General features: G+C 41.1%; 1 protein-coding gene across 1 annotated transcript in view; it reads left to right on the forward strand.

Moving 5' to 3' along the window:
* Positions 1–211: 211 nt before the first annotated feature.
* Positions 212–26919, forward strand: part of KCMF1 (potassium channel modulatory factor 1) — a 36732-nt gene continuing 10024 nt past the window's right edge. Inside the window, exons 1-2 of the mRNA XM_075283908.1 lie at positions 212–309; positions 24930–25097. Coding sequence (XP_075140009.1) covers positions 294–309; positions 24930–25097 — 184 coding nt within the window. The 5' untranslated portion in view covers positions 212–293. The remainder of the gene's footprint in view (positions 310–24929; positions 25098–26919) is intronic.

Below are 26919 nucleotides of genomic sequence, written 5' to 3' on the forward strand. Positions count from 1 at the left end.
AGACGTATCTTCTACATATCTATAATGTGTACAAACATCAGACTTTCCATAGGTTTATGGTAGCTCTGTCCTCTATATGTCAGACCCCATATAGTGTATATGTGAGTAGCGCCCCGTACAGGGAAGCTGTCGTGTCGACCACAAGCAGCCGGTACAGTGTGTAAGGCTGTGGCGGCGGCGACAGAGGAAGAGGAGGAGGGTGAGGAGGAAGCACACACACACACTCTCTCTGCTCTCTCACTAGGAGGAGGAGTCGGAGCAGCAGCTGCAGCGGCGGCGGCCTGAGCGATAGGATGTCCCGACATGAAGGTGAGATCCGAGGGGAGGACACAGGCGAGGATTCGGTCTCTATGGCCCTCACCTGGGTGTAGGCACACTCCGGCACGGACACACCCGGGGCCCTGCTACATAGACACACACCGGGCAGACAGTGCCCTGCTCCGCAGGCCTGGGCCTCCTCCCCCGATGCAGCCGGCTCCTGCTTCTATGTCCGGGTGGTCCTGTGGTCGCGACATGTCGCCAAGTCCCGGTCCCTCCTGTACGTAGCTGTCACCTTTTCATGAGCCCACCTTCCACAGAGTCTGCTCCTTCGCTGCCCGGGGCCTTCCTTACTGGCAGGCCGAGGCTTGAGGCCCGGCACCGGAGAGAGGCCGCCCCTATGTCACTGTACACACGTGTGGTGTATGTTCCCCCCACATACATACCCGTGTAGACTTACGTGTGCCCGTCAGGTGGCTGCCCGGTTTTGTGGCGACTGGTGGCTGCGGACAGGAGGGAGAGGCCCGGGAGGAGGGATTGCACTGTCATCCGAGGGAGGAGGGGAGCCATGTACACACCGGCACAGGATCCTCTTCCTCGCATCTATTGCTGCTATGTGTACATGTGCTGTGAGGGGCCTGGGGATCCTGCTGTACACTTGTTACCGACTCGGCCCAGTGCCGTACAGTCACCTGTGTCATGTGGGTAAACTTGTGTTGTCCTGGCCTTAGAGTTGGAGGAGTTACCAGGCGGGAGTCTCCATGCTAGATGTCAACTATCACCTCCGGGTACACAAGGATTGCAGCTATGGTGACCAATCAGATTGAAGCTATGGTGACCAATCAGATTGCAGCTCTCGTTCTTCTGAAGCAGGAAGAAACATAAAAACAGTAATCTGATTGGTTAACTTGACTGTAGCCTCCCTCTTATTGTGTGTGATACTAGGGCACTGCTAGCTGTAAGCATGTAGTGGTAGTGCACCCATCTATTGTTTATAATGTTATAGTAGAGTCTACAGGTCACAATGCACGTTCCCTCTACACCTTCATTGAAGCTGCCAGTCCTGTTTAAGACTATGTTGGAGAAAACATTAGACTTCAGGAGTCAATTGGGATTATTTATTGGTGTGTACGTCACCTGAACAGACATTAGTAGAACATGACCAGAATTGCTGGCCACTAGTAGTAGTTTCCTGGTAGCCATTGCTTAGATATTATCATGAGACCCGTTATCCATTCAGTGCTTGTCCGTGCAGGTATTAGTGGGAATATTTCTTCCAAGTTTTAAGATGGTAGACCAAGTGTCATGTTCAAAGGACTGGTGTGTCATGTGAAATGATGTGCTCAGATCCAGTTGTATTACAGTTGTCTGTTACAGGAAATAATGATTTGAGTCAAAAATATGCATTTTTAATCTTACCTTAATGGCTCTATAAAATAGTGTACACTTGTGTTTTCTCTTTTCTTTCAACTTTTTATAGAGTGCATGAATGAGAACAGTGATGTATCTGGTAGAACTCCCCTGACTACTGCAGTTCACTTATCCTTGCAGTCAGTAGAAACCCGTACACATGACACCATAGCGGTATGCCACCTATAGTAAGCAGGAATGGCTTTGCGCATCAGGGAAACAACATGCACATTATAGGTGAACCTTCACTGTGGTGATTGTGACTTCTACCTTTGGGATGTCATTAAATGCACGCATTAATTGCAGGTTATATTCATATCTGAATAGGTTATATTGTGTTCAACATATATTTTTCAAAACGTTCAAAAGCCTTCAAGTAGCATCATAGGTTTTAAGAGAAAATGGCAAGTCATCACAGAAGGTGGTGGTGGGGTGTTCATGTATTACATTTGAATGCCTAATAGGTAATGCTACTTTTCCTTTGAAGTACAATGTATGTCTACATGAGGCTTGCCAGAGTTGCCTTAATGAGACTTCCTTTTAAAAGGGGGTTTCCATGGGTGAAGCTCAGATACCAACCAGTCTTGTTCCAACGCTGCTAGGTCCCTACCAGCATTAAATTTCTGGTGTCTTTCAACATAAGATCTGCCCGAGGCTAGGTTCACACATGCGCTGGGTCTCCACTGGGGGATTCTGTTCCCCATTCTGCTTTAAAAATGTGGAGAGAAGAATCCTGTAAGTAGCACTCTTCTCTCCGCCTTTTTCGGGCAGTAAACGGGCCGACCCCATTATAGTCTATGGCGTCCTTGGGTTTCCTTAGGTCACCGCTTTTTTAAGCGTATTAAGTTTCTTTTCATGGGATCCCCAAGCGGACCCCACGAATGGAGACCCGAACGCAGGTGTGCACCTAGAGTAAAATGCCTTCTCAGGCAACCACTGGTAACGCGTTGACTCCCCTCTTGGCAATGATTGCCTGTGTTTTAGGAGATACCACTTAATAAAGACCCAAAAGTGGGGACCTAACAGTGGAATGAGATGTGAGTATATTCGTTTAGGTTTTTTTGCCCCCTGCAAGGTTTTTTTTTAAAAAAATTTTTTGTCCCTTAGTAAACCTTTTGTGGCATGTTTATGTGGAGGTATCAAGGTGATGCAGTGTGTACATGTCGATGATCCTGATCAGTTGGGTCTTTTTGTGCCACTTTAATGAGTCCATATACCCATACACTGTTTTGCCTCTTTCTCTTACTCTGTGCATATTTATTAATTAATTTTATTTTGAAAGCAACAGTGCATCTAAAATGAGTAAGAAAAACTCTACCCACTTCCCCAGTGTTCCCATGGCAAAGGTTTCATGTACACCCATTGATTTTTATACCTCTACCAATGATATGTTGTCACTTATGACTGATATTTTTCGTCATTAGTACCAAAATTGAAATAGGACTTGCATCTATAATAGAGATCCTAAAAATGCGTCTGTTGTGCATGTACTATGTTATGACCTTTTGCATGTGGAATACTTATAAGAGAACCCCAATGATCTGCAAGCAGGACTTTTCTCTCCACTGAGCTGGGGCAGAAACCATGCTGACCCCATTACAGTACAAGGTTTCTGCGGGTATCTGCTTTTTCCGCTGACCTGAAGAATGGAAACCCGAATGCTAGTCTGAACCTAGCGTAACTAAACTTTAGATCAGCTTTTAATTTTTTTTTAATTTTTAGCAGCCTTTGTGATATGAATACATTTCAATATACTTTATTAAAAAATATAGGTTCCTTTCTGTGAAATCCAGCACTTTATTCTTTCCCTTGCTTCTCCACTAATAGCTGCAGCCATCTTCAACCGGTGTATGGGCTGGTGTGTAATGAATAAAAATTGAGGTGTAGTAAGTTGTATCTTGGGCATTAGAAAACATAGAAACTTGCTCCTGGTGTCTGAAGGAGTACTTTCTTATCTTTCCTATCAAGTTGTAATTTCATACAGTTTTACCTAAATTATTTCTAGAGAATTCACTTGCTGAAAATACAGTCAAAATTGTGATATTTTTGTTGCAGCTGCACATAAGTCCATACATCATATAGAGTAAAAAGCTGGTAGAAAATTAAGTTGTTTGAAAATTTTGTTATGCTTTAATGATACATCTACTGGGCTGATATAACCGACTACATTAAAAAATATATATATTATGCTGTTGGTAAAATAGCTGTAAGGAAAGAAAAGTCCACTGTCTTTCTACCTCACCATTGACAGCCACTGATGTATCATTCAGGGGGGCAGTCAGGGCCCTAGGCTAGTCAATAAAAAAAATATATATATATTTATAACCAACTTTATCTTCCTTCACATGCCATGCAAATGGTACAAGTTTTTTTTTTTTTAACCAGTTTGATATCATTACCAAAGGGAACCTGTCGTTATCATATCCTGTGTTCAAAGCAAACACATAATGCTGATGTTTTCCAGTCTTCAGGCAGCATGTTATAGAGCAGGGGAAGCTAAGTAGACTGATATGTAATTTTGTAGGAAGAAATCCAGTATGACATTTATTTAAAGTGTAACTAAACTTTTGGACAACTTTTGATTTTCTGGCATTATTTGTCATGAATGATTTTTGTAATGTACTTTTCAGTGGTTATCTATATTATTTCCAGAGATATCACTAGTTGAAATTGTGCGGCTGTATATAAATATCCTAATCCCGACTGTGTTTTCAACCAGTGATATCTGGAAATGATGCAAAGAAGAGAATGTGACACCATATGACACCAAAGCAAGTTTGTACTTTTATAATGTCCAAGATATAACTGTTTGAAGTGACCCTCCCCTCATTTTCCCTACATCTTAGGAGGCATTCACACTTGCCTCCTAGTCCATCTGCTGCTTTTTCATCCTAATTCCTAAAGAAATTGGATAGGGGACGGCTTCCTGGCGGTCAGATATAAAACCCGTTAATTTCAGTGTGTTTTTAAAGCTAACCGCTGGTGTCTGTATGCAGCCTCTCTGGGGTGAAAGTTGTTTTGTTTTGTTTTTTTGGATGGATTCAAAGTCCTGCATGTCCGGCTTTTTGTCCTTGCAACAAAAAAACCAAACAAATTTAAAAAAAAAAAAAGCAAAAAATGGTTTCCAGGCGGAGAGGCTGCATACGGACACTGGCGTTTTGCTTTAAAAACCCATTCAAATGAATGGGTTTTAAAACTGACCGCTGGCAAACTGTCCGCTATCCAGTTTCACCGGGGATTAGGATGGAAACACAGCAGACGGAAAGGGGTGCAAGTGTAAACGCCACCTTACACAGTCCCCTACTCCAAGCGTGTTCTCCAAACTCAATTGCTTGGTGAGAGGCAGGAACAGCTCTCAATGCAGAAGCCAGGGAAAGAATAAAGAGATACAGAATTTCACAGAAAGGAGTAAAAATTTAAGGAGGTTGTTCAGCCTAAAGTATTATTTTTTAACTAGGCTGAAGGAGATGAAAATAATAATAATAAAAAAAAAAATATCCCACCATACTCGCCTGTCTTTGGTGCCTCCCAGCTCGGTCTGGTCCTGCAACTCCATTGTTTTCTTCTTGCGCAAATCCCCGCCGCACATGACCGCTGATTCCAACAAGAGGTGTAAGGAAGGGATCTGGAGACGTCACTATCTGTAACATTCCCCAGGTTCCTTCCTGAGGCCACTGATTGACCTAAGCGGAAGTGACCCAGTACGTCACAGCCAGAAAGGACTTTCACAAAAGAAGACAGCCGAGCAGTAAGACCAGCCTTTGTTAGGACGACACTGGAGGACAGGTTTTTTTTTTTTTTTTTTTTTTCCACCTCCCCGTCCTAATTAAAAAGTAATGTTTTAGCCTGGACAACCTCTTTAAGTATATAGAAAATTTATTAACAAGGCTAATATTGCCAGGAAATCAAAATGTGTTTGAAAGTTTAGTTGCGCTTTAAAGGGATTCTAAAATTAAATTGCAATTTTTTTCTCACTAACACGTACGAGTAGCCTTAAGAAAGGCTATTCCTCTACCACCTTTTAGATGTCTTCTCCGCCCCGCCGTTCGGTAGAAATCTCGGTTTTCTTCGATATGCAAATGAGTTCTCTCACAGAATTGGGGACGCCCCCAGTGCTGTTTGAGTGCTGGGGACCGCCACCAATGCTGTGAGAGAACTCATTTGCATACCGAAGAAAACCAGGATTTGTACCGAACGGCAGCACGGAGAAGACATCTAAAGGTAGTAGAAGAATAGCCTTTCTTAAGGCTATTCCTCTGTGCTAGTGAGAAAAAATAGCAATTTAATGATGGAATCTGTTTAGACCTCGGTCAATTTGTGCTGAGGCTACATTCACATCTGTGTTGGAGGATTGATTAGGAGGAATTTTTTTGTCAGTCAAAATTACCGAGAACATAACAGATACCTGGCGGACCCAGATACTTGTGATTCCTGTGAGGTTTCTCGGGCTCAGTTGTTGTGTATCACTGTCCTTACTGTGCAGTCCTTTCTCCTGTTCCGTCAAACAATGAAATTGTGAGCTTGCCTTTTTCAGTACAGTGGGTGGACTTGAATTGCTGTTATCTTGATGACTTGGAAGAACCACCCTCTGGACTCCCAAGCTCAGAATCAGCAGATGATTTAACATGACAGATTCCCATTATTTATGATAATATATTTGGATCACATATCCACTTTAGAGTGAAGTACCATGTTGTGGAAACAGAGGGTTTTTTTTAAATTTTTTTAAATTTTTTTATTGGTTTGCAGATTTTGTTGCGGTTGAGCCAAAGTCAGGAATGGATTGACCAGAAGAATATATTACTCAATCCTTTTTAGCCATTCTTGGCTTTGGCTCACAAGAAAAAAAAAAGCTGTAAAATCTGCAACAAAAAAGCTGTGTTTCTGCAACGTGGGGCCTCAACCTTAGGCTGTACAATGTTTGTAAAGACACCCTACCTATAGGCTTCTGTGGAACTTTCTAACACTTTCTAGTATTAACAGTAAAGCGTGAGTTTTGGTGATATCTCTATTGTTAAGTGATGATAAATGCTCTTGAAATATTGCGTTGATATATAGGAGTGAAAGTGATTTGTCCTAGTCTTCCAACCTATTTTCAGATTCTGTGCCACCCATTCATTTGTACCCATTCAGCATTGTAATATTAATATACAGTAGGGCAAATTCACTAAGAAGTGTGCCCCTAGTTTAGTTTAAAAAAAAGTTGCAAAACTGGTGGACATAACAAGTGTTTTTGTGTCCTTATCTCTTTTCTAAAAGTGGATGGGCCATGTGTGGCGCCAGTACTTTCCCCAAATTCAATAACATTTATGCCTTTTTTTTGGTATAGGAAGCAAGGAGCTGGCAGATCTCTACAGAGGTGCACAGTCTGATGGAGGATGCACCTGATTCATGACTAGGCCTGCCTTTCATCATGAATCTGGAAAATCCTCTGTTATCACTTGGGTCATCTAAACTGGTGTATGATACACCGGCCTCAATAAATCATCCACAGTCTGTCATCCTTGAATACTGGCTAGAGATTTGTTCCTGACCAAATCTGGAAACATGTAGCCATGCATTTTATTAGAAGTAGAAAAGTGCTTCAGGAGCCAGTCCGGGCGAAGACATTTTCTGTATAACAACATGGTTTGCATTTTATTTAAAGAGGACCTTTTAAATCCTCTTTAAGTATAGCAATATTGGGAAAATAAAATCTAATAAATAGAACTAGATTAGTGATTGTGTCCAGTAAATGAATACCTAGGGTATATTTACATGTGGCAGATACACTGCAAATTTTCAATCTGAATTTGTGGGAGCTAAATCTGCACTATATTCTTAGTAGAAGTCGATTATATTTTAACAAGTCTCATCCACAATCTGTGGATAATAATCAGTCTAGGAAAACTTGTTCATGTGAAATTTCTCTTAGGCTAAAGCCCCACGTAGCGGGCTACAGCGGAAAAGCGCTGCCGGAAAAACCATGGCGTTTTTTCCTGTATCACTTTTCACAGGCTGCAGTTTCCTTTACGGACTTTCTGCTTCAACTATACCTATAGGGAAACCATCTGCATTTCTGTAGGTATAATTGACATGCTGCGATTTCCAGAAATGCAATGGTTTTGGAAATCACAGCATTTCCACGGCTAACATTTTTATACAATGTGTGGATGGGATTCTCTAGACTATAAAAACGGTTTATACCAGTTGTCAATGCCGGTGTCAATCTAACTGACTTGAAAGAAAGGGAATTGTTCAGTAGAATCACATGATTCTTCATAACCAGTCAGCAGCTCTGAAAATAGGCATATGACATACCCTGCATTACAAGGATCACAAATTGTGTTTCAGGATTGTTTTTAGGACATACAGGTTTAGGAAGTGATTTTGCTAGCTCTTTTGTTTGGATGGCTGGTTTGTGAATATAGTTGTACTCCCCGTTATAGAACTATTAGAGATTTCCACTATATGCTTGTATTAATAGGGTTTTATTATGTAATACGGCTGCTGGTGGGACCAACTGCCTAAGACACCATTACTCATATCTTCCTGGTCCTCCATTTTCAGCAGTGGCAGGTTTGATCTTCAGTCTATAGGCTGCCCTACAGCCAATAGAAGGCTCTTGTGTTTAAGGTCATCACTGACGCCTGTGTTTGGCTGCAGTGGACATCTAAGGGGGCATTCACAATACCGTTAGTGTCCGACGGGTAGTGTCTGCTGCTAATGTCCGTGCAAAATCTTGTGCGGACACTAGCTGTGCACGTGACATTTTACATTCATTTAAATGGACATCGGGTGCGTTCTGTTACTCTTCGTGTCTGTCCTTAATGGTTTGTTCCCAAAGATGTCCGACTTTTCAAGCGGACAGCAAAACCCGACATGCAGCTAGTGTCCGATGCTAATGTCCGCACAAGATTTTGCACAGACATTAGCAGCGGACACTAGCTGTCGGACACCGACGGAAGTGTGAACGCTTCCTAACACAATGGGACATCACGACTGACATTAGCTGGGGAACCAGTATATAGAAGAGTTGAGCTGCCGCTGATAAAAACATGTTTTTTTGTTTTTTTTTTTGTCCTTGTCCCCAGAAGCCGTACTTTTACATTATAAAGATCGGGACATTTTAGAGGGTGTTCATATGTAGGAATTTGAATTTGAAGCAGAATCAGTCTCAAAATCTTCCTCAAATTCCGCTTAAAGGGGTTGTCCCATCACAAGAATCCTATCTATACTGCTGGTTAATGTGGATGTAAGACTTTTCCTAAATACACTGCTTCAGCAAAACTGCTTTGTTTGTCCACTATCTTACTTTATTCAATTTTTTGTGGCCACAGCCCTGACCTAGCTGCTCCTGAGTCAAATGATGTATCTGCTGCTCTCAGGGGGGGGGGGGGAGGGGCTAAGTGCACTGGAGCGAGCCTGTGTATCTAGCTAATCCTGTGTCTACACCATGTGACCTAGGTCCTGCACTCAGATAGGGGAGAGGAGCTGCTTTCATTTCTTCTGTTCTCCCAGTTATCAGGCTAGCTAATTCATTTGTGTTCATTATGGCAGAGACAGGCAGTCTCTGTATGTAACACAGAATGGAGTTGCTGCTGCCTGTACTTCATAGTCCAATGTGGGTGGGCGGAGCTACACACGAATTTGGGGGCGGAGCTAAACGGCAGGTTGCCTGTGAAACCCCGCCCACCAAATGATGCAAGCAACCAGGAAGAAAGAAGATTTTACAAGAGTGAAGACTGCTGAGTATGTGAGGTGGGAATACCCCTTTAAAATCACCCTCCCATTCATTTTTATGGGAAGCAGTAGCTTATTTATTTATTTTCAGATAGTGAAAAATAAGGGTATGTTCACATGGTGGAATTTGCTGTGGATTCCGTCCCTGAATCCACTGCAAATTCCGCCAGGAAACTGCTTCCTATTGTTTTCAATGGGAGGCAAGACTGTAGCAGTATGCAGAAAAAAAATAAGCGTCCTGCTCGATCTTGCCATGGATTCTGTGGTTGATTTAGCCAGAGAGACCGCGGCTCAAGACTCCCTGCTGATTAGGCCCATTCATCTGGGCCTAAATTGTTATTTTAGGACACACCCTCTTTACTTGCCACGCCCCCTTTTTATTTTCTTTATCATTCCATTCTGGTTATTCATGTATCAGCAGTCCGGATTGGATAGAGTACAGGTAATGACCTATCCTTTAGCCAATGGCAGTGCAAGACTGGCATGGATGCAAAAATAAATGAAATAATCAATGTGGGCAAGTTCACTTGGATTAATTGAGCTGGCTTTCCATTATTTTTTCCATTTATTACTCAGCCTTATTTTCTACCTTCGTTAAGTTTCCTCCTATACTGGTTACACTAGCTTTTATGGAGGGAGGGATTGTCTGAAATAGAAACACTTGACATGATGTTGTGTCCTGATTTGGTTGAGTTCCTGAATTCACTCACCAGCTTAGGTGTGTAATAGATGTGTACTACCTTGTGGTTGGAATGAATATATTGTTAGTACTAGCATTAAGAAAAACCCTACAGTTGTTACTTTTAAGTCATATTTAGACCAGATGGTGTGATCTATCATATTATCACATACATGATGACGATGATGATTATTATTATTATTATTCAGTAGCAGAAAAGCTTCAGAACTTTTTTTAGATGATTAAAATTCTGGCAGCTCTTGGTGAAAGAACTACTATTGAGTTCATGGTTATGTGAGTTTTTTTTTATGGTGTTTTGTGTTTTTATTGTGGTATAGTAATTCTATACAGTGTATATGTGTTTGGTAACCCTAACCATAGATTATAAACATATAATGTGAAAGCTTTTGAGTGCTCCTTTGTATATCATGGCTAGATTTGGTGTTGGGCCTAGTTGAAAGGCTCCTATATTTGTCCGTGTGCTGAGTGAAGCATGAATCACACAGCTTCTAGTCCAGCCTCCGTCTCACATGTTTCTAAACATTTCCTGCTTTCTCCTTCCTCCTCTAAGTGCTTCTTAACTTAGTCACTTCATAATTCTTACTTTGTGCATATGGTATGGACACTTCACTTTTTGTAGCTGTGTGTAATGGCTGTTGCTGATGTATAAAAGCAACATGAATGTATACAATTTGTTGTGATGTGTGTCAAGTGACTAAAATCTCTCATTGTGCGGCAAAGTTCTCATTCTGTTTATTAATAAGCTATTCATAAATGGATTGTTGTATTAAAATAATAATAATAAAAAACTTCCTGTAGCCAAAATGGAAAAATATACTTACACATACCAATTCCACGCTGTTTAGGGATGATGCGTTGTCCACAATGAAAACAAGTCATTGCAGTGGCTAATAGTTGTTGAGTCATGTGCTATGAAATGGAAGGGTGGGGGAATAGTGCAGAATTGTTGATAAAATAAAATCTTTATTATTTTAACTTTAGACATCTCTCAAAAGTGGATCAAAGTATACCAATGCAGGTGCACAGTATGCATAGGTTGTAATATAGTATATGTGTTATATCCTTTGTCTCTCTGCATAGTCTTGCATGTGTAAAGCAGTAGAAACATGGGGGGGAATTTATCAACCGTGGCATTTCTTATACTAGCCTTGGTATACTGTCTGCTGAGGTCAGATGCATATCATTTGTTAGGCTGGGTTCACATTAGCATCGGTGTCCGACAGCTAGTGTCCGATGCTAATGTCTGCGCAAGATTTTAGCTAGCTGTGTCCGTTACATTTTTCATTATTTTAAATGGGTCATCATGTAGTGTCCTTTACTGTCAGTGTGTGTCCTTAAGTGTCCGTTTACAAAGATGTCCGATTTTCCAAGCGGACAGCTAAATCCTACATGTACAAGGGTACACCTACTCTAAGCTTTACACCCATTTTCTTCCTTTTTCAATGAAAATGGACCAAAACTTTGGCAAAAAATGAATGATGCAACTCTAAACATGTCATAGACTTACAGATTCAGTACAGTTGTTTTTTTTGTTTTTTTTCTACTGTGGACGGTGAAAGTATCATCAAAATGTTATGTTTTTATGACTTAAACTAAATTCACAGCTACATAAGAATATAAAGTGTTAAGATAAGTTTATACTTTTACTGTGCTGTTTTTGAGACCGTTTTCTAATGCCCAAGATATCTACCGTATTTTCGGACTATAAGACGCACTAGACTATAAGACACACCTAGGTTTTAGAGGAGGAAAATAATTTGGAAGCAAAAAATGGTAAAATATTTAATATATGGGAGTTGTAGTTTTGCAACAGCTGCAAGGCCACATTGACAGGTGACCCTGCAGCTGTACGGGGACACAGAGCGTTTTTTTGCGAGGCCAGATGTACTTTTTAGTTATACCATTTTGGGGAATGTCTATTGCTTAGATCACCTTGTATTAAAAAAAAACAAAAAAAACCCGGCGGTTTGGCACTTTTGATTTTGACATTCACCGTACAGGAAAACTATTAGTAGACCGGGCATTTTCGGACACAGGGATACCTAATGTGTATGTGTTTGACATATGATTTTCTACTTTTATATATATTCTAGGGAAAGGAGGTGATTTAGAACTTTTTATTTCATTTTTTTATTATATATTTTTAAAGCTTTTTTTTTTTTTTTTTTTAACTATTTTATTGCTCCCTGTATTGCCGTCTGTGGGACATTCTGTATATTACTATTACAGCTGGTCGTAGACTAGCCGCAATGGCAATATAGCAATGACAGGCCTGGGTGCCTTCAGTAGGCTCCCGGCTGTCACCGGAACAGGTCAGCTCCTGCGATATTGCCACGCAGGAGCCGGCCTGCAACTTTACAGGTATGGAGCCAGTGGGGACCGGCCCTGGGGGGGGTAGTTTACACTTTGGGGGGAAGGGGCTGCCAATACAGACCCGGCATCCGCTGTAATAGAAAGGTGGATGCCGGGGAGGGTTAGACGCCAGCACAGGTGCCCGAGCCTGCGACATCGCTACGCTCCTGCCCTGCAGGAAGCATGCAGCGGCCAAAAAGTTCCTGCCCTGCAGGAAGCCAGCAGCGGCAAGAGCGATGTTGCTAGTCCGAATAAATGCATTTATACAAGAGCCTGTCCATCGATATTGCAAATCAGGAGTGGTGTACAGGTTTTTGCCGGCAAAAGAGGAACAAAGTGGATTTTAGTACATGATTTTAGAGAAATGAGCCAATGTTTTATAATATATAATACAACATCTATGAATGACACAAATGAAAGCTGCCAAAAAACTTTTTTTTTTTTTTTTTTTTTTTTTTTAAATATTTCAATGAGTTGATGTGTTGTCTGACTGATGGAACTTTTTCTGCCTGTCTGAAACATTTTATACGTTCTTTTAATTATGATTGTTATTGCTATAATTGTATCGTGTATCAAATACTTTTAGTTTATTTTACTCTTAAGATCAGATATGGACAGGATAGGGAGAGGGACACATGTAAACTTTATTGATTTTGTGTATGTGTTTTAAGTGTTTGATGCAACTCATTGGGTTGGTGATCTGGACACTGGTAAACATCCTATCACAGCCCCAGTAAACGTCTTATGTTCAGTGGGGTATTACGTAAGAATACTCCTCTGATTAAGCTCAGAAGGATATTACATTACCTCTCTATGAAGGGGAGGGTGTATCAGGAAGATACTAAATTTGTTTTAAAGATGAGTTTCCAAGATCGTAATAGCCCATCCAGATCTAGAGCCATTAGCTGTTTTAAAAAAAACGCTGTCAGGAATTGAGATCTGCAATCTTATGGCAACCTCTCAGGATCCACAAGTAGCAAGGATGTATTACATATGTGTATAGCTACTGAAATGCCTCCTTGTCCAGATGGATTACATAGGGTTAAGGCCTCATATTGAGTGCCGCTGTGAGTGTTACCCAAGCAGCTGGGCAGCTTTTGTACTTTGCATTGCAAAGGTTAAAAATTGCGTCCAACTCACAGCAAGAAATGGACCTGCTGCAGGATCAAGATCCACACACACGTTGCGCTGCAGGTTTTTTCAGTGTATGGTTGGGTTCTGTACTGTATTTTGCAGTGGGTTAGCTAACCTGATGTGACTGTGCCACGTGTGCCTCCAGTCTATGACTGGAGGCAGATTTCAAGCTACAGTTGTGCTATAAGGTTTACATACCCCGGCAGATTTTTTAATTTTTTTTTTAGAGAATATGAATGATAACACACAAACTTTTTCTCCACTCATGATTAGTGGTTGGGTGAAGCCATTTATTGTCAAACTTCTGTATTTTCTCTTTTTAAATCATAATGACAACCAAAAACATCAAAATGACCCTGTTCAAAAGTTCACATATCCCAGTTCCTAATACCGTGTATTGCCCCCCTCTAACATCGATGACAGCTTGATGTGTTTTGTGGTAGTTGTGGATGAGGCTCTTTATTTTCTCACATGGTAAAGCTGCCCATTCTTCTTGGCAAAAAGTCTCCAGTTCCTGTAAATTCCTCAGCTTGTATGTATGCATGTACTGCACGCTTGAGATCTCCCCTGAGTGGCTCAATGACATTGAGGTCAGGAGACTGAGATGGCCACTCAACTGGGCCTTGTGTTTTGGATTGCTGTCATGTTGGAACGTCTAAGTACATACCATGCGCAGCTTCCTGGCCGATAAGTGCAAATTTGCCTCCAGTATTTGCTGATAACGTGCTGCATTCATCTTTCCCTCTACTTTGACCAAGTTTGACCAACTGTGCCTTTGAAGCGCAAACATGCCCACGTCATCAGTGATCCACCTCTGTGCTTTACAGTAGGAATGGTGTTCCTTTCATCATAGGCCTTGTTGACATATCTCCAAATGTAACGTTTATGGTTGTGGCCAAAAAGTTAAATTTTTGTCTCATCACTCCAATTTCCCTTGTTCCAGAAGTTTTGAGGCTTTTCTCTGTGCTGTTTGGCGTATTTGAAGGCGAGATTCTTTGTGGCATTTGCACAGTTATGGCTTTCTTCTGGCAACTCAACCATGCAGCCCACTTTTCTTCAAGTGCCTCCTTATTGTGCATCTTGAGACAGCCACACTGATAGTTTTCCGAGAGTCCTGTACTTCAGGTGATGTTATGTGTGGGTTTTTCTTTGCATCCCGAAAAATTTTCTAGGCAGTTGTGGCCAAAATTTTGGTTGGTCTACCTGCCCGTGTTTTAGCTTTTACAGAGAACCTGAGATTCCATTTGTTAATCACAGTTTGAACGCTGCTGATTGGCATTATCAATTCCTTGGATATCTTTCTGTATCCCCAACTACCTTTTCCCGTAGATCCGTGGACAACTGTGTCAACTTCTGGGCTTGTTATCAGGCCAAAATCAACAGGGTATGTGAACTTTTGAACTGGGTCATTTTGATGTTTTTGGTTGTTGTTGTGATTTAAAAAAAAGAGAAAACACAAAATTTTGGCAATAAATGGCTTCACTCAACCACTAACCATGAGTGGAGAAAAAGTTTTTATCACTCATGTTCTCTGGAAAAAAGGCCAAAAAAAAAAAAAAAAATTTGCCGGGGTAAGTAAACTTTTTAGCACAACTGTATGTCTGATATCTACACAAGTCATTGAATGTAGATTTGCCCAGATTCTTAAGAGGCTGGAAATTTTAAATACGGTAAATCTGTTGCTAGTGCTTATAACATTAAGAATGGATCCTGATGTGCCATTGCTTTATGATCAATGGGGAGTCCTACTTCTGAAACCCTTCTTTGATCTCAAGAATGAAGAGGAAATGGCGGTGGTTTGACATCACCATTTTTTCCACTGCACTGTGGTGTCTGGGCCACAGTTAGGTTAATGGGGTAAGCTGGTGGGTAGCAGGGAGTTACCACTATGCATTAAAAAGGGATTAAGGCCAAGGCCCCACGGGACGTCACGGTTCTTCCTGTAGCGCTTTAGACAGAAAGTTCGCAGAGGTTTGATCTGCAGACTTTCTGTTTTCAATTATATCTATGAGAAGATCACTGGCAATTCCGTAGGTATAATTGATATGATGTGATATCCAAAACCGCGCCGGTTTTGGAAATCTCGGCGTGTCTACATTGTGGTTTTTACCGCAGAGTGGGCATGGGATTCGCTAGAATCCCATCCACTTTACCCTGACTGTAAAACGCTGCGACTTTTCTCACAGCATTTTTGCTGTAGGCAAATCAGTGTTTTCGTCCTGTGGGGCCCTGGCTTTAAAGAGGACCTTTCACGTCCTCTGGCACATGCGATGTAATACACCCCTCTAGAAAGCCGACAGTGCACTGAAATTTTTGTCAATTCTGATAATGAAAGACTCTTTAAAAGAGGGCCTTTCACATCCTTGGACACGCGGTATCAGGAGGAGGGGAGCGTCATGGCTGGGTGATAAGGAACACCTCCTCTCACAGTACAGCGCAATAGACTCTACTGTCAGGAGGAGTGATCCTGACAGACTGTCAGAAACGCCCTTCTGAATTCAGGGCACTATCGGCTTTCCTGGTCTGTGCCCCCACTGAAGAGCTATCGGTGCCATTACTGTAGCTCTTCAGTGTCAGAAGGGTATTTCTGACAGTCTGTCAGGAATGCCCCTTCTGACAGTAGCGTCTATTGCGCTGTACTGTGAGAGGAGGCGTTCCTTATCGCCCAGCCATGACGCTGAGTGGTGAGCAACGCCCCCCCCCCCTCCTCCTGACATCGCATGTGCCCAAGGACGTGAAAGGCCCTCTTTTAAAGATTATTTCATTATCAGAATTGACAAAATTTCTTCAAGCTCTGAGGGAATTCGCCAAGTCTGACTCTCTTCACACATCAGACTTCATAGGTGCGCTACATTTATTTAAAGGTGCACAATTCACATTAAATCTGGTACGTCTTTGACTGTTTATGTTCCAGAACAGAATTATCAGGCTTTGCAGTAGGAGGCGTGTTACCTTAGTATTTCTGTTATATAAATGTGGGCTTTTGTAGGGTGCAAGAATATAAAGTTTGAGTCTCCATTCATTTCAATAGGAGCCAGATGCTCATTGTTTTTTTTCTTTGTTTTTTTTTTGTTTTGTTTTTTTTTTTCTCTTTTTGGATTCCACCTCAAATTCAGGATCAAATTCCAATCTGAATCTGCATCTCATTGCTTTCAGTGGTGAGTAGGAATTGATGAAGGATGCTGATTCAGTTGCAGAAGCCATGGCATGAGCCGCTCTGCAGACTTAGGTCCATTCATCTGAATAAATTGGCATATTCAGTGATGAATTTCACAGCAGATTTGCTAAAGTAGAGATATTCAGAATAAGTTGCTCATAGTGTGGAGAATTATAAAAAAAAAAAAATCAGGAATACATAATAAATCTGCTGACCATGCACAAACCACTTCAGATCTCAAATAAACCCAAAGTGACTTACGACATTTTTAGCAGAAATCTGTCAAGTATTGCAAATGCTAACTTACACCAGGTTCACGCCTAGCACTAGTGTGAACCTAGCCTTACAAAGTAATTGCCATACAGCTACTGGACAAAAATAATTCCAGCCATCATTTATTTTCATTTTTGTCTAATTTAAATGGGCTGCTTACAAAAAGGGTTTACTGAATTAAAGACTACTTGTCACAAGGTCTGAAAAGCCATCATCTGGCGCATCGCATTTTTTTTTGTGTGTGTGTTTATCCTAATACTTTCGGCCATTCTAAATGGTCCGTAACTCTTCATGGCATACAGCACACAGAGACCTTCCCCCCCAAAGATACAACAGTGTTAGGGCCCTCTTGCCTAGTGTACCCTAATTTGCATCAACACTAAAAGGGCAGGATAGATTCAAGGTCTGTCACTCGTAGGACCACCTGCCTGACTTTCTAGCAAAGAGTTGGGGTTTCAATGGATAAATAACAGGTTTTACTGAATATTTTCCCCCCAAACTATATATCAGTCTGCTTATCTCCTTTAGCTCTATAATGTGTTGCCTGCATTTTCCCTGTGAAAGGATGTAGGTCATAAATATGTAAGTCCAGGACAAGCCCTTTTACCACTTCTGGACCGCCCATAGACTATAAACGTCCGGGAAGTGGTTGCCTAGTTCTGACAGGACGTACCGGTACGTCCAGTCAGAACACAGCAGCTGCACGGAGATCGTGCAGCTACTGAAGCTGGGAGCAGGCTGTAACTTCAGCCGGAGCTCCCACAGAGATGGCAGGGAAGATTTATTACCTCCCCTGCCTTCTTGATCGCTATGTATACAGCACTCAATGAGCGCTGTATACACAGCTATAGGCGCCGCCATGATGTGGCCGCCCTCTGACCAGGTCACGTGATCCGCCGGGAGCAGTGTCTTACAAGAGCTGCTGTGTCCTACAGGACCCAGATCAGCTCTGTATAATGTGTACAGCAGTGTGCAGGAGTCTGTATTCCTCCTGCAACTGAGGCTAAATGTAGCAGCCCCAGTTATAGGAGAAATCAGCCTGCAGTACAAAAAAAAAAGTGATCAGATGTCCCTAAAGGTCTCTGTGTCCCCATAAGGTGATAAATCTGAAAACAAAATAAAAATATAATAAAAAAGTTTAAAAAAAAAAATGTAAATAAAATAATAATAAAAAAATAATATGCTAATAAAACGCCTTTATTAAAGGTTATAACCCCGCCACCCAATGACACCATACAAAATAAAAATTACCGTAACGGAGAGGATAAACTATATTATAAAGTTTTTCAGTGGCACTTTGTGTTATTAAATAAAAAATAATAATAAATTGAAAACCAGACACAATTTCCCTCCTATTTTGTTTATATTTTCCCGGATATAAACAAAAAATTAAAACACATTTGAAAATAAAAACAACATAAAAATAAAGCCCTATGTGTTCCCAAAAAATGACGCAAAAATTAGTTGACTGAGACATACGAGAAAAATGTTACAGCCCTCAAAACCGCACATACAAAAAAACCCTAAAATGTGTCTGGCCCTGGACCACAAATTGGCCCGGTACTGAAGTGGTTAAAGTTCTCTGTTCAGTCATACACACAATATAACCTTTTTAAATTGAAATAATCATTAAAACAGTGTGTATAGGCGTAGGTATTATTTATTAATTGTTGTGGCTCCCTCTTTTTTTTTTTCTCTTTTGCTTCCCTTTCAGACTGTCCACCTAATTCGCCAAGTGCCAGTGGTCACACATGCTCAGTAACTTACTACTTCACCCTGCATGCTTTTGTGCTTGGATGTTGGACCAATTCCTGTGTTTGTACAGGCCAGCCAATGAGGATCAATGTTGTTAAGGTGGTTTCTCATCTGGACACATCAGGATGTTCTGAGAGGGAATCAAGTGAGCACCAGTAGGTGCTATAAGAAGTATCTATCAACCGTGCCTAGACACAATAGCATTATTATTATTTTTTTTTTAATCACACTTTTCTCTTTACTTTAATATTAGCAGAGATGATATGTTTTGTCTCTGAAAGTTGACGCCCTCATGATGCTATAATGAGCACTAGGGAAAGATGACATTACGTGTATAGCCACACCTCTAGTGAAAGCAATAAGCGTTGCAATTGGAGTTCCAACCCCTGGTCCCTATTCTTGTCAGTCTGGTGTTTTTGGTTGACTTCCATGAAAAGTCATTTCTCCCCTATGTACACCTGTTAACTGCAAATAGTTGTTTGTCTTGTATGAAAGAAAATATTTTTCAGCTTTCCATTTCTACATTGTTTATTTTGGAGACACCTTAAGCTGTGTAAATTGTACATGGAAGCATTCTGAAAAAGACAGTGCCAAAAGTCCCGTATATACTCGAGTATAAGCCGACCCGAATATAAGCCGAGGCCCCTAATTTTACCACAAAAAACTGGGAAAACTTATTGACTCGAGTATAAGCCGAGGGGGGGAAATGCAGCAGCTACTGAAAAATTTCAAAAATTAAAATGGTCGGAGTTTTTGGGTGCAGTAGGTGATGGGGAAGAGGAGGGGGTGTTTTGGTTGTCTGTCTGCCCCTTCCCTGAGCTTGAGGACTGTTTTTTTTTCTTCCCCCACTTGGAATTCAGTCTGGCTGAATATAGGGTATCTGCAGTGCTCCTATTAATCCCTTCCTGACGGAACAGGAGCACTGCAGATCCCCTATCTTCAGTAGACTAGGCACTTTCAGACACAGGGATACCTAATGTGTATGTGTTTCATAGTAATTTTCTACTTTTGTATGTATTCTAGAGAAAGGAGGGATTTAGAACTTTTATTTTTTTAAAATATTTTTCTTTTTGCACTATTTTATGGGAGATTCTATACCTTAATATTGTGGCTGGTCATAGACCCTCCCTCCTAAAAAAAAAAAAATAAAAAAAAAAAAATAAAAAAAATAATAATAATAATTTTTTTTTTTTTTTTCCGCTGACTCGAATATAAGCCGAGGGGGGCTTTTTCAGCACAAAAACTGGGCTGAAAAATTCGGCTTATACTCTAGTATATACGGTAGTCTTTAAAAGAGCATGAGACCAAATCCTGGCCAGTGAAATGAAGAATAACACAGGCATGTATAAAGTGCACATCAATGTCCTACTGACAGTTGTTACCCTTGTATGCTTTGTCAGCTGCTGTAAAGTGAACCAGGCTGAATCTGTCATAGACCGGATAGGCACGGAACCTTGTTACTGTAGGAAAATGTATGCAAAATCATGCTAATAGAGCCCCACATATGTGTGAATAGCCTTTAAAAAGGCTATTCAGGCACTGTAAAAGTTATATTAACCCCCGGTTCCGTTTTTAAATAAAAGGATAAAAATATATATGCAAAACTTACCTGAACGTGCACCCTGGGCGAGGATAAACGATGCGACGGCAGCTTCGGGCACGCCTGCCTCTTCCGTCGTCTTGGAGTAACGCCCTCTTCTCCGTGTCTTCTTCCGGCTTCTTCTCGTGAAACCCCGCGCCTGCGTAGTAGTGCTTCCCTCCGAATCGCTACTGCGCAGGCTCAGTCCCCATAGACGTACGCGACAGTACTGCGCATGCGCAGTACAATTGCGAACTGCCATTAAGTGTAATGGCAAGTGAGCCTGCGCAGTAGCGATTCGGGGGGAAGTGCTACTACGCAGGCGCGGGATTTAACGAGAAGAAGCCGGAAGAAGACACAGAGAAGAGGGAGTTACTCCAAGAAGACAGAAGAGACAGGCGTGCCCGAAGCTGACGTCGCACCGTGCACCCCCGCCCAGGGTGCACGTTCAAGTAAGTTTTGCATATATGTTTTTATCCTTTTATTTAAAAACGGGACCGGGGGTTAATATACCGTATTTTTCGGACTATAAGACGCACTGGACTATAAGGTTTTAGAGGAGGAAAATAATTTGGAAGCAAAAAATGGTAAAATATTTAATATATGGGAATTGTAGTTTTGCAACAGCTGCAAGGCCACATTGACAGGTGACCCTGCAGCTGTACGGGGATGTATAGAGTGGGTTTTTTTGCGGGGCCAGAAGTACTTTTTAGTTATACCATTTTGGGGAATATCTATTGCTTAGATCACCTTGTATTGAAAAAAAAACCCGGTGGTTTATGACATATGATTTTCTACTTTTATATATATATTCTAGGGACAGGAAGTGATTTAGAACTTTTATTTTTCATATTTTTATTATATATTTTTAAAGGTTTTTTTTTTTTTTTTTACTATTTTATTCCCCCCCCCGGGGGCTTGAACCTGCGGTCACTTGATCGCATGTCCCATAGACGGCAATACAAGTGTATTGCCGTCTATGGGACATTCTGTCTATTAGTATTACGGCTGGTCATAGAGACCAGCCGCAATACTAATACAGCAGTGACAGGCCGGGGAGCCTCATTAGGCTCCCGGCTGTCACCCGAACAGGTCGGCTCCTGCGATATCGCCGCGCAGGAGCCGGCCTGCAACTCTACAGGTACGGGGCCGGTGGGGACCGGCCCCGGGGGAGAAGAGGCCGCTGACAGACTGCAGACCCGGCATCCGCTGTACTAGAGAGGCGGATGCCGGGGAGGGATAGACGCCGGGGCCCGAGACATCGCTCCTCTGCCCTGCCTGAAGCCAGCGGCGGGGGGACGGAGGAGCGGAATAGCAGCATCACTCCTCCCGCTGCTGGCTTCATTCAGGGCAGAGGATCGCAGCGATGTCTCAGGCCCCGGCGTCTATCACTTGCCGGCATTCGCCTCTCTATTACGGCGGGTGCCAGGCCAGGCACATTCAGACTATAATACGCACCCTTCTTTTCCCCAAAAACTTTGGGGAAAAAAAGTGCGTCTTATAGTCCGAAAAATACGGTGCCTTTTTAAAGGCTATTCACGCATATGTGGGGCTCTATCAGCATGATTTTGCTGATAGAGCCCCTTTAATCCACCATGAAAAATATATCTGCTAAACATATATTTGTTGGTATTTTTCCAAAATTAGTCTTATGAACATTTCCTAGTATTATGCACTAGATAAAATGTTGTAAAACCATGTGGTTTTTTTAGCAGGTTTTACCCCCGTTTTGGTAGTAAAAAAAACTATTTGAGTGCAGGAAAATGCCACCACTCTCTTTAGCATCTTGAAGAGAGGTATGCCCATACAAATAAGACACTTGTGCGTCTGGTTATCTCCAAGGACTTGTCATAAGAAGAAGGGGGGGGATAAACTCCTTCCAGATACCTCCTGAGGGGGCAGTTGCTAATATCCTATTAGTGAAAATAAATACCTTTACAATGCTTTTAGCTTTCTGATGGTTGTCTTGGAAACTGTCCCATTATGTATCAGCTGTTTGAAGGGTTAGCTCAGTCTCATTCAAATCAATGCAATACCAAACAAACACTATATGAAACATACAGTGCTATGTATTGTTGTCTGTGTTGTCTCTTAAAAGAACAGAGGGGTCCCAGGTGTCGAACTATGATAGGATATGAACTATGAAACCTGGCAAACCCCTTTAATAACTTCTTAATGCCCAGGATGTTTAAATCATGAATAAATAACCTTACACTTCTAAACAATGTATATGCTGTTGAATGGATGTTTAGTGGCCTATTGAACATACATACATACACTCCTACAGTGCGGTGACAAGGGAAAAACTGGTGCTTTGTCAGATGTTTCCTTGCCCCAAGTCTGTCGAATGACTCATTTGCACACAAATTTTAAAAGTTGATTTTTCTCAGCAGGTAGGTTGCATTTGAAGCGCAAAAGTACATGGGGTGATTTATGGATCAGTTCACACAGAGTTTTTTGGCGAGGTTTTTTACGCTGAATCCGCCTCAAAATCATCCTCCAAAAAAAGCCTCCCAATAGAACTCTATAGGGAGGCTGATTTTGAGGTGGATTCAGCATAAAAAACCTCGCCAAAAAACTCCGTGTGAACTGACCCTATCAGTTTTATGCTCTAGGTTCCATTTTCCTTAAAGGGGTTTTGATGTGGACAGAGCCACCGCCCCTTGCCAAATTACTACTCATTAATTCTCGTTGCCTACAAATCTACACCTGCAAGAAAATGGCATAGGTTTCTGTTTATGTGCACAGAACATGGAGGATGAGCCTAATTTATAACCAGGTCTGCACCTCATCATGAAATGAGTGCAAACTCCATCAGGGCAGCGATTATCAAGCATGGCATAGAAGACCGCGTTTTTGATAAATCAGCCCCTCTGGTTACTATACCACTAACCGCCCATACTGCAGGAAATAAGTGGTTTTGCAGCCATTTTGGTAATCAGATTACTTTGACTCCAAATTTTTTATTTCTTAAGCTACAGGATTTCTTTTTTTTTTTTTTTTTCTAATAGACAGATTTTCATTTTGTTAGGGATAGTATATATGAAAACTTAATTGTGTTTGTTTTGGGAATGCTAACTATGTCTGGCCAAAGTGCCCCCATCTTTCATCTTGTATATAAATTTTGAATTTTTTTTAGAATGCTTTTTGCATATGATTTTTAAATTCATAAAACTTCATAAAAGGCACCAATACTTTCCAATTTATTTTCTTTAAGTAGTTTTCCATTGTAATTGGTAAGAGGGGGGGGGGGTGTTTCTATAGGATCCCCAGTTACAGATGAAAGTAACAACTTGATATGACTCTGGGTAAAGGCAAGAGCGCACAGTGATCATATGGTAGCTGTATCCAGCAGCACTAACTAACATTTCTGCTATTCACTACATTATGTTCACTGATCACTATACGGTCTTTAGAGAAGGCAAGAATAGTTGTAACCCACTTTTATCTTCTCAGGGTCCCCAGCTGTCTGAAGAACTGACATTCTCCTGCTAGATTGCCAATACAAGAGCTATAGTCTTGTAATATATATGTAAAAAGGTGCCAGATCATGTACTGTACATTAATTCTTATTTGTATTTATACTTTCATATACTAGAGAACATGGGAATAGCCCCATAGTCAAAACCTCATTAAGCATGGCATATCCTTTATCTGTCCTAGTGTAACTGATCCATTTTTATTTGACATGGACTCTGTTTCATATCCGTTTTTTTACAACAGCTTTTGTATCCACAAAACGGATGTTTAAATGATTATCAATACATGATGTGAACAGGTCCCTAAAGCTTTCCCTCGTCACCCTTCCATTGATCTGTTGTATTTTAGGAGCATATCTGTATACCCTGATTAATATGTTGAGTAGGAAGTAATCTTGGGTTGTTTAATTTTTTTTAATGTAGATTGTGAGCCCCACATAGAGCTCACAATGTACATTTTTCCCTATCAGTATGTCTTTATTTTGGAATATGGAATGGAAATCAATGCAAACACGGGGAAAGCATACAAACTCCTTGCAGATGGTTTTATTGGCGGGATTTGAACACCAGGACTCCAGCGCTGCAAGACTGCAGTGCTAACCACTGAGCCACCGTGTGGCCCCTTTGTTTTTCTTTATTGTTATAAAATATAAGAAGGGTTAAATCATCGCCTCATGTAGCTTCTCTTGTCATTCATAAAAAATAGTATTTATTTGTTGTTTTTTATTGCTTATGCTGCCATTATATTGTTCTCCCTGGGACTAGAAACATTTTTCTTCTGCTTTAGGACATATGGCATATTTGGGCGACCTCCAAACTACTCACAGTAGTAATACCATATGTCATGTAGTTAACAGTACTACTGTTTGTTTTACAAGCCACTGATCATGTAAATATAAATATTCGATTCAGCAGTGGTGGATATGCCCGGTGATCAATGTAATTATGTTTTGTGTATAGAAGCATGCTGTGGGTAGGTGGTCAGTGGAGATGAGCACTAGGACCCCCTATTGAGAATTCTACAAAATGATGCTATAGTTACAGCTAGGGGGTCATGTTTTTATATGTATGGTTTTAAATATCCTGACATCGCTGTTTGTATTTTTATAGGTGTCAGCTGCGATGCATGTTTAAAAGGAAACTTCAGAGGCCGACGATACAAGTGCTTAATTTGCTACGACTACGACCTGTGTGCATCCTGCTATGAAAGTGGCGCAACAACGACAAGGCACACAACTGACCATCCAATGCAGTGCATATTGACCAGGGTAGACTTTGGTAAGAGTATATATTCATCATTGTTGGAAATCCCCCTGAATTCATCTACATGCCCAGTGTGAAGTGATCTGCAAATTAAACTACTTCATAATGAGGGCGATTAATCAAAAAATTATCGAAAACAAAGATTAATAACTAATGATTTTGATTGAGAACTGTGATTTTGTTCGTGTTTGGTTATTTCGGTTTGTAACAATATTTGCAAGGCTCCAGCTTCAGTTTTTTTCAGACTGAACACGTCCGTACCAGAACTGCTATTATTATACTCTTGGGTCGAAGAGACCCCAGAATGTAATAAGAGGAGGCTGAGGAGAGGAGCTCTAACATTTAAATCCAGTGTTACTTACCTGTCCAATGTGACACCCTGCTGTCTCCCGATCTTCTGAGTGACATCTGTGACCACTGAGGCTGATTCACATGATACAAGTGTCACTATGCTGCATGACCCATATGATTGCTGAAGCCCGTCCCTGACGTTGGTAAGAAGACTACAGGGAGTCACGAGAGAGCCCAGGAGAAGGATTTTTGTGTTTTTTTTTTTTTAAATGTTTGATTGCCTCCCTGGACCTTCCCTAATGGAGAGTGTAAGAGCAGTCCCGATTTGGAAATATTCGGTCCTATCTATACCATCAGACGAATCGCGAAAAATTTGCCTGACACATACTCATACTGCGGTGTGGTTTAAAAAGGGCTTAATCTAAATAAACGTCATAAATTATAATTGAGGTAAAATGCCCGATTAATTGCAATTTTGATTTAGGTCATAATCAGCCAGCCATACTTCATAATGAAGTCATATTAAAGGAGTTGTCCTTCAGTTACTGAAGATGGATGATAAATATCTAAATGCTAGGTTCTCCCACTGCTTACGCTAGGTTCACACTAGCGTTCGGGTCTCCGTTCTCAGCTTTGCATGCAGAAGACGGAAAGCTTTCAGACCGGGTCCGGCCGTGAGCGGCGGTGAGCATTTTATGCGCTCCACCACGAAACCGGTATTTTAAAACTGGACACAGAGTACCGCATGTCCGACTCTGTGTCCGATTTAAAAAAAAAAAAAAAAAAAAAAAAACGGTTTTGCTGCGGAGAGCATAAAACGCTCACGGCCGGACATCTTTCAAACCCATTCAAATGAATGGGTATGAAAGAGTCCTGCAGGTTTCCGTCTCCTGCCTCTGTTTTGTGCAGGAAACAGAAACCTGCAGAACGGAGACCGGGCGTAGATGTGAACGAGTCCTTACAAGAACAGCTGTCCAGGGCACTGTGCTTGGCTTTGTTTGTCAGTTCCATAGGAAGCAAGTGGAGCAGCAGTGTGCATGTGCCACAGTCACTCCATTCAAACAGGGATCATGGGACCCACATTATTGAGATCACTGATTGGAACCCCAGTATTCGGACACTTGTCAGCTATTCCCAATATAGTTAAGTTTTCAAAGTCATACTACTTTGTCTACTAAACATTTTTTATTGTAATTAAAAATCTTTTTAACTTTATGAATTACATAAAATTATATATAATATAATATTTTTAAACTCTAATAGTTACATACCCTTGTTTAAAAAAAAACAAAAAAAAACCTAAGATGGGCTTTTTTTTTTTCATATCAGTTTTATGAGCAATGTGTTTCTAACCGCAAATATCTCCTTTTTATGACTGTAGAAATATTTGAATTATTTCACTTTGAGCTAGCTGAACAGCACATGTAGCTGAGGATTTTTGTATTCATTTGTATTAGAATGGAATAATTTAAATTTGCATTATTTTGCTAAATGGAAAGCCCTGTGAAAATCAATATATCCAATTGTTTATCAGGAAGTTTTTTGG

The sequence above is a fragment of the Leptodactylus fuscus genome, chromosome 1 (genome assembly GCF_031893055.1).
Source record: "Leptodactylus fuscus isolate aLepFus1 chromosome 1, aLepFus1.hap2, whole genome shotgun sequence".
In the NCBI taxonomy this organism is placed as follows: Eukaryota; Metazoa; Chordata; class Amphibia; order Anura; family Leptodactylidae; genus Leptodactylus; species Leptodactylus fuscus.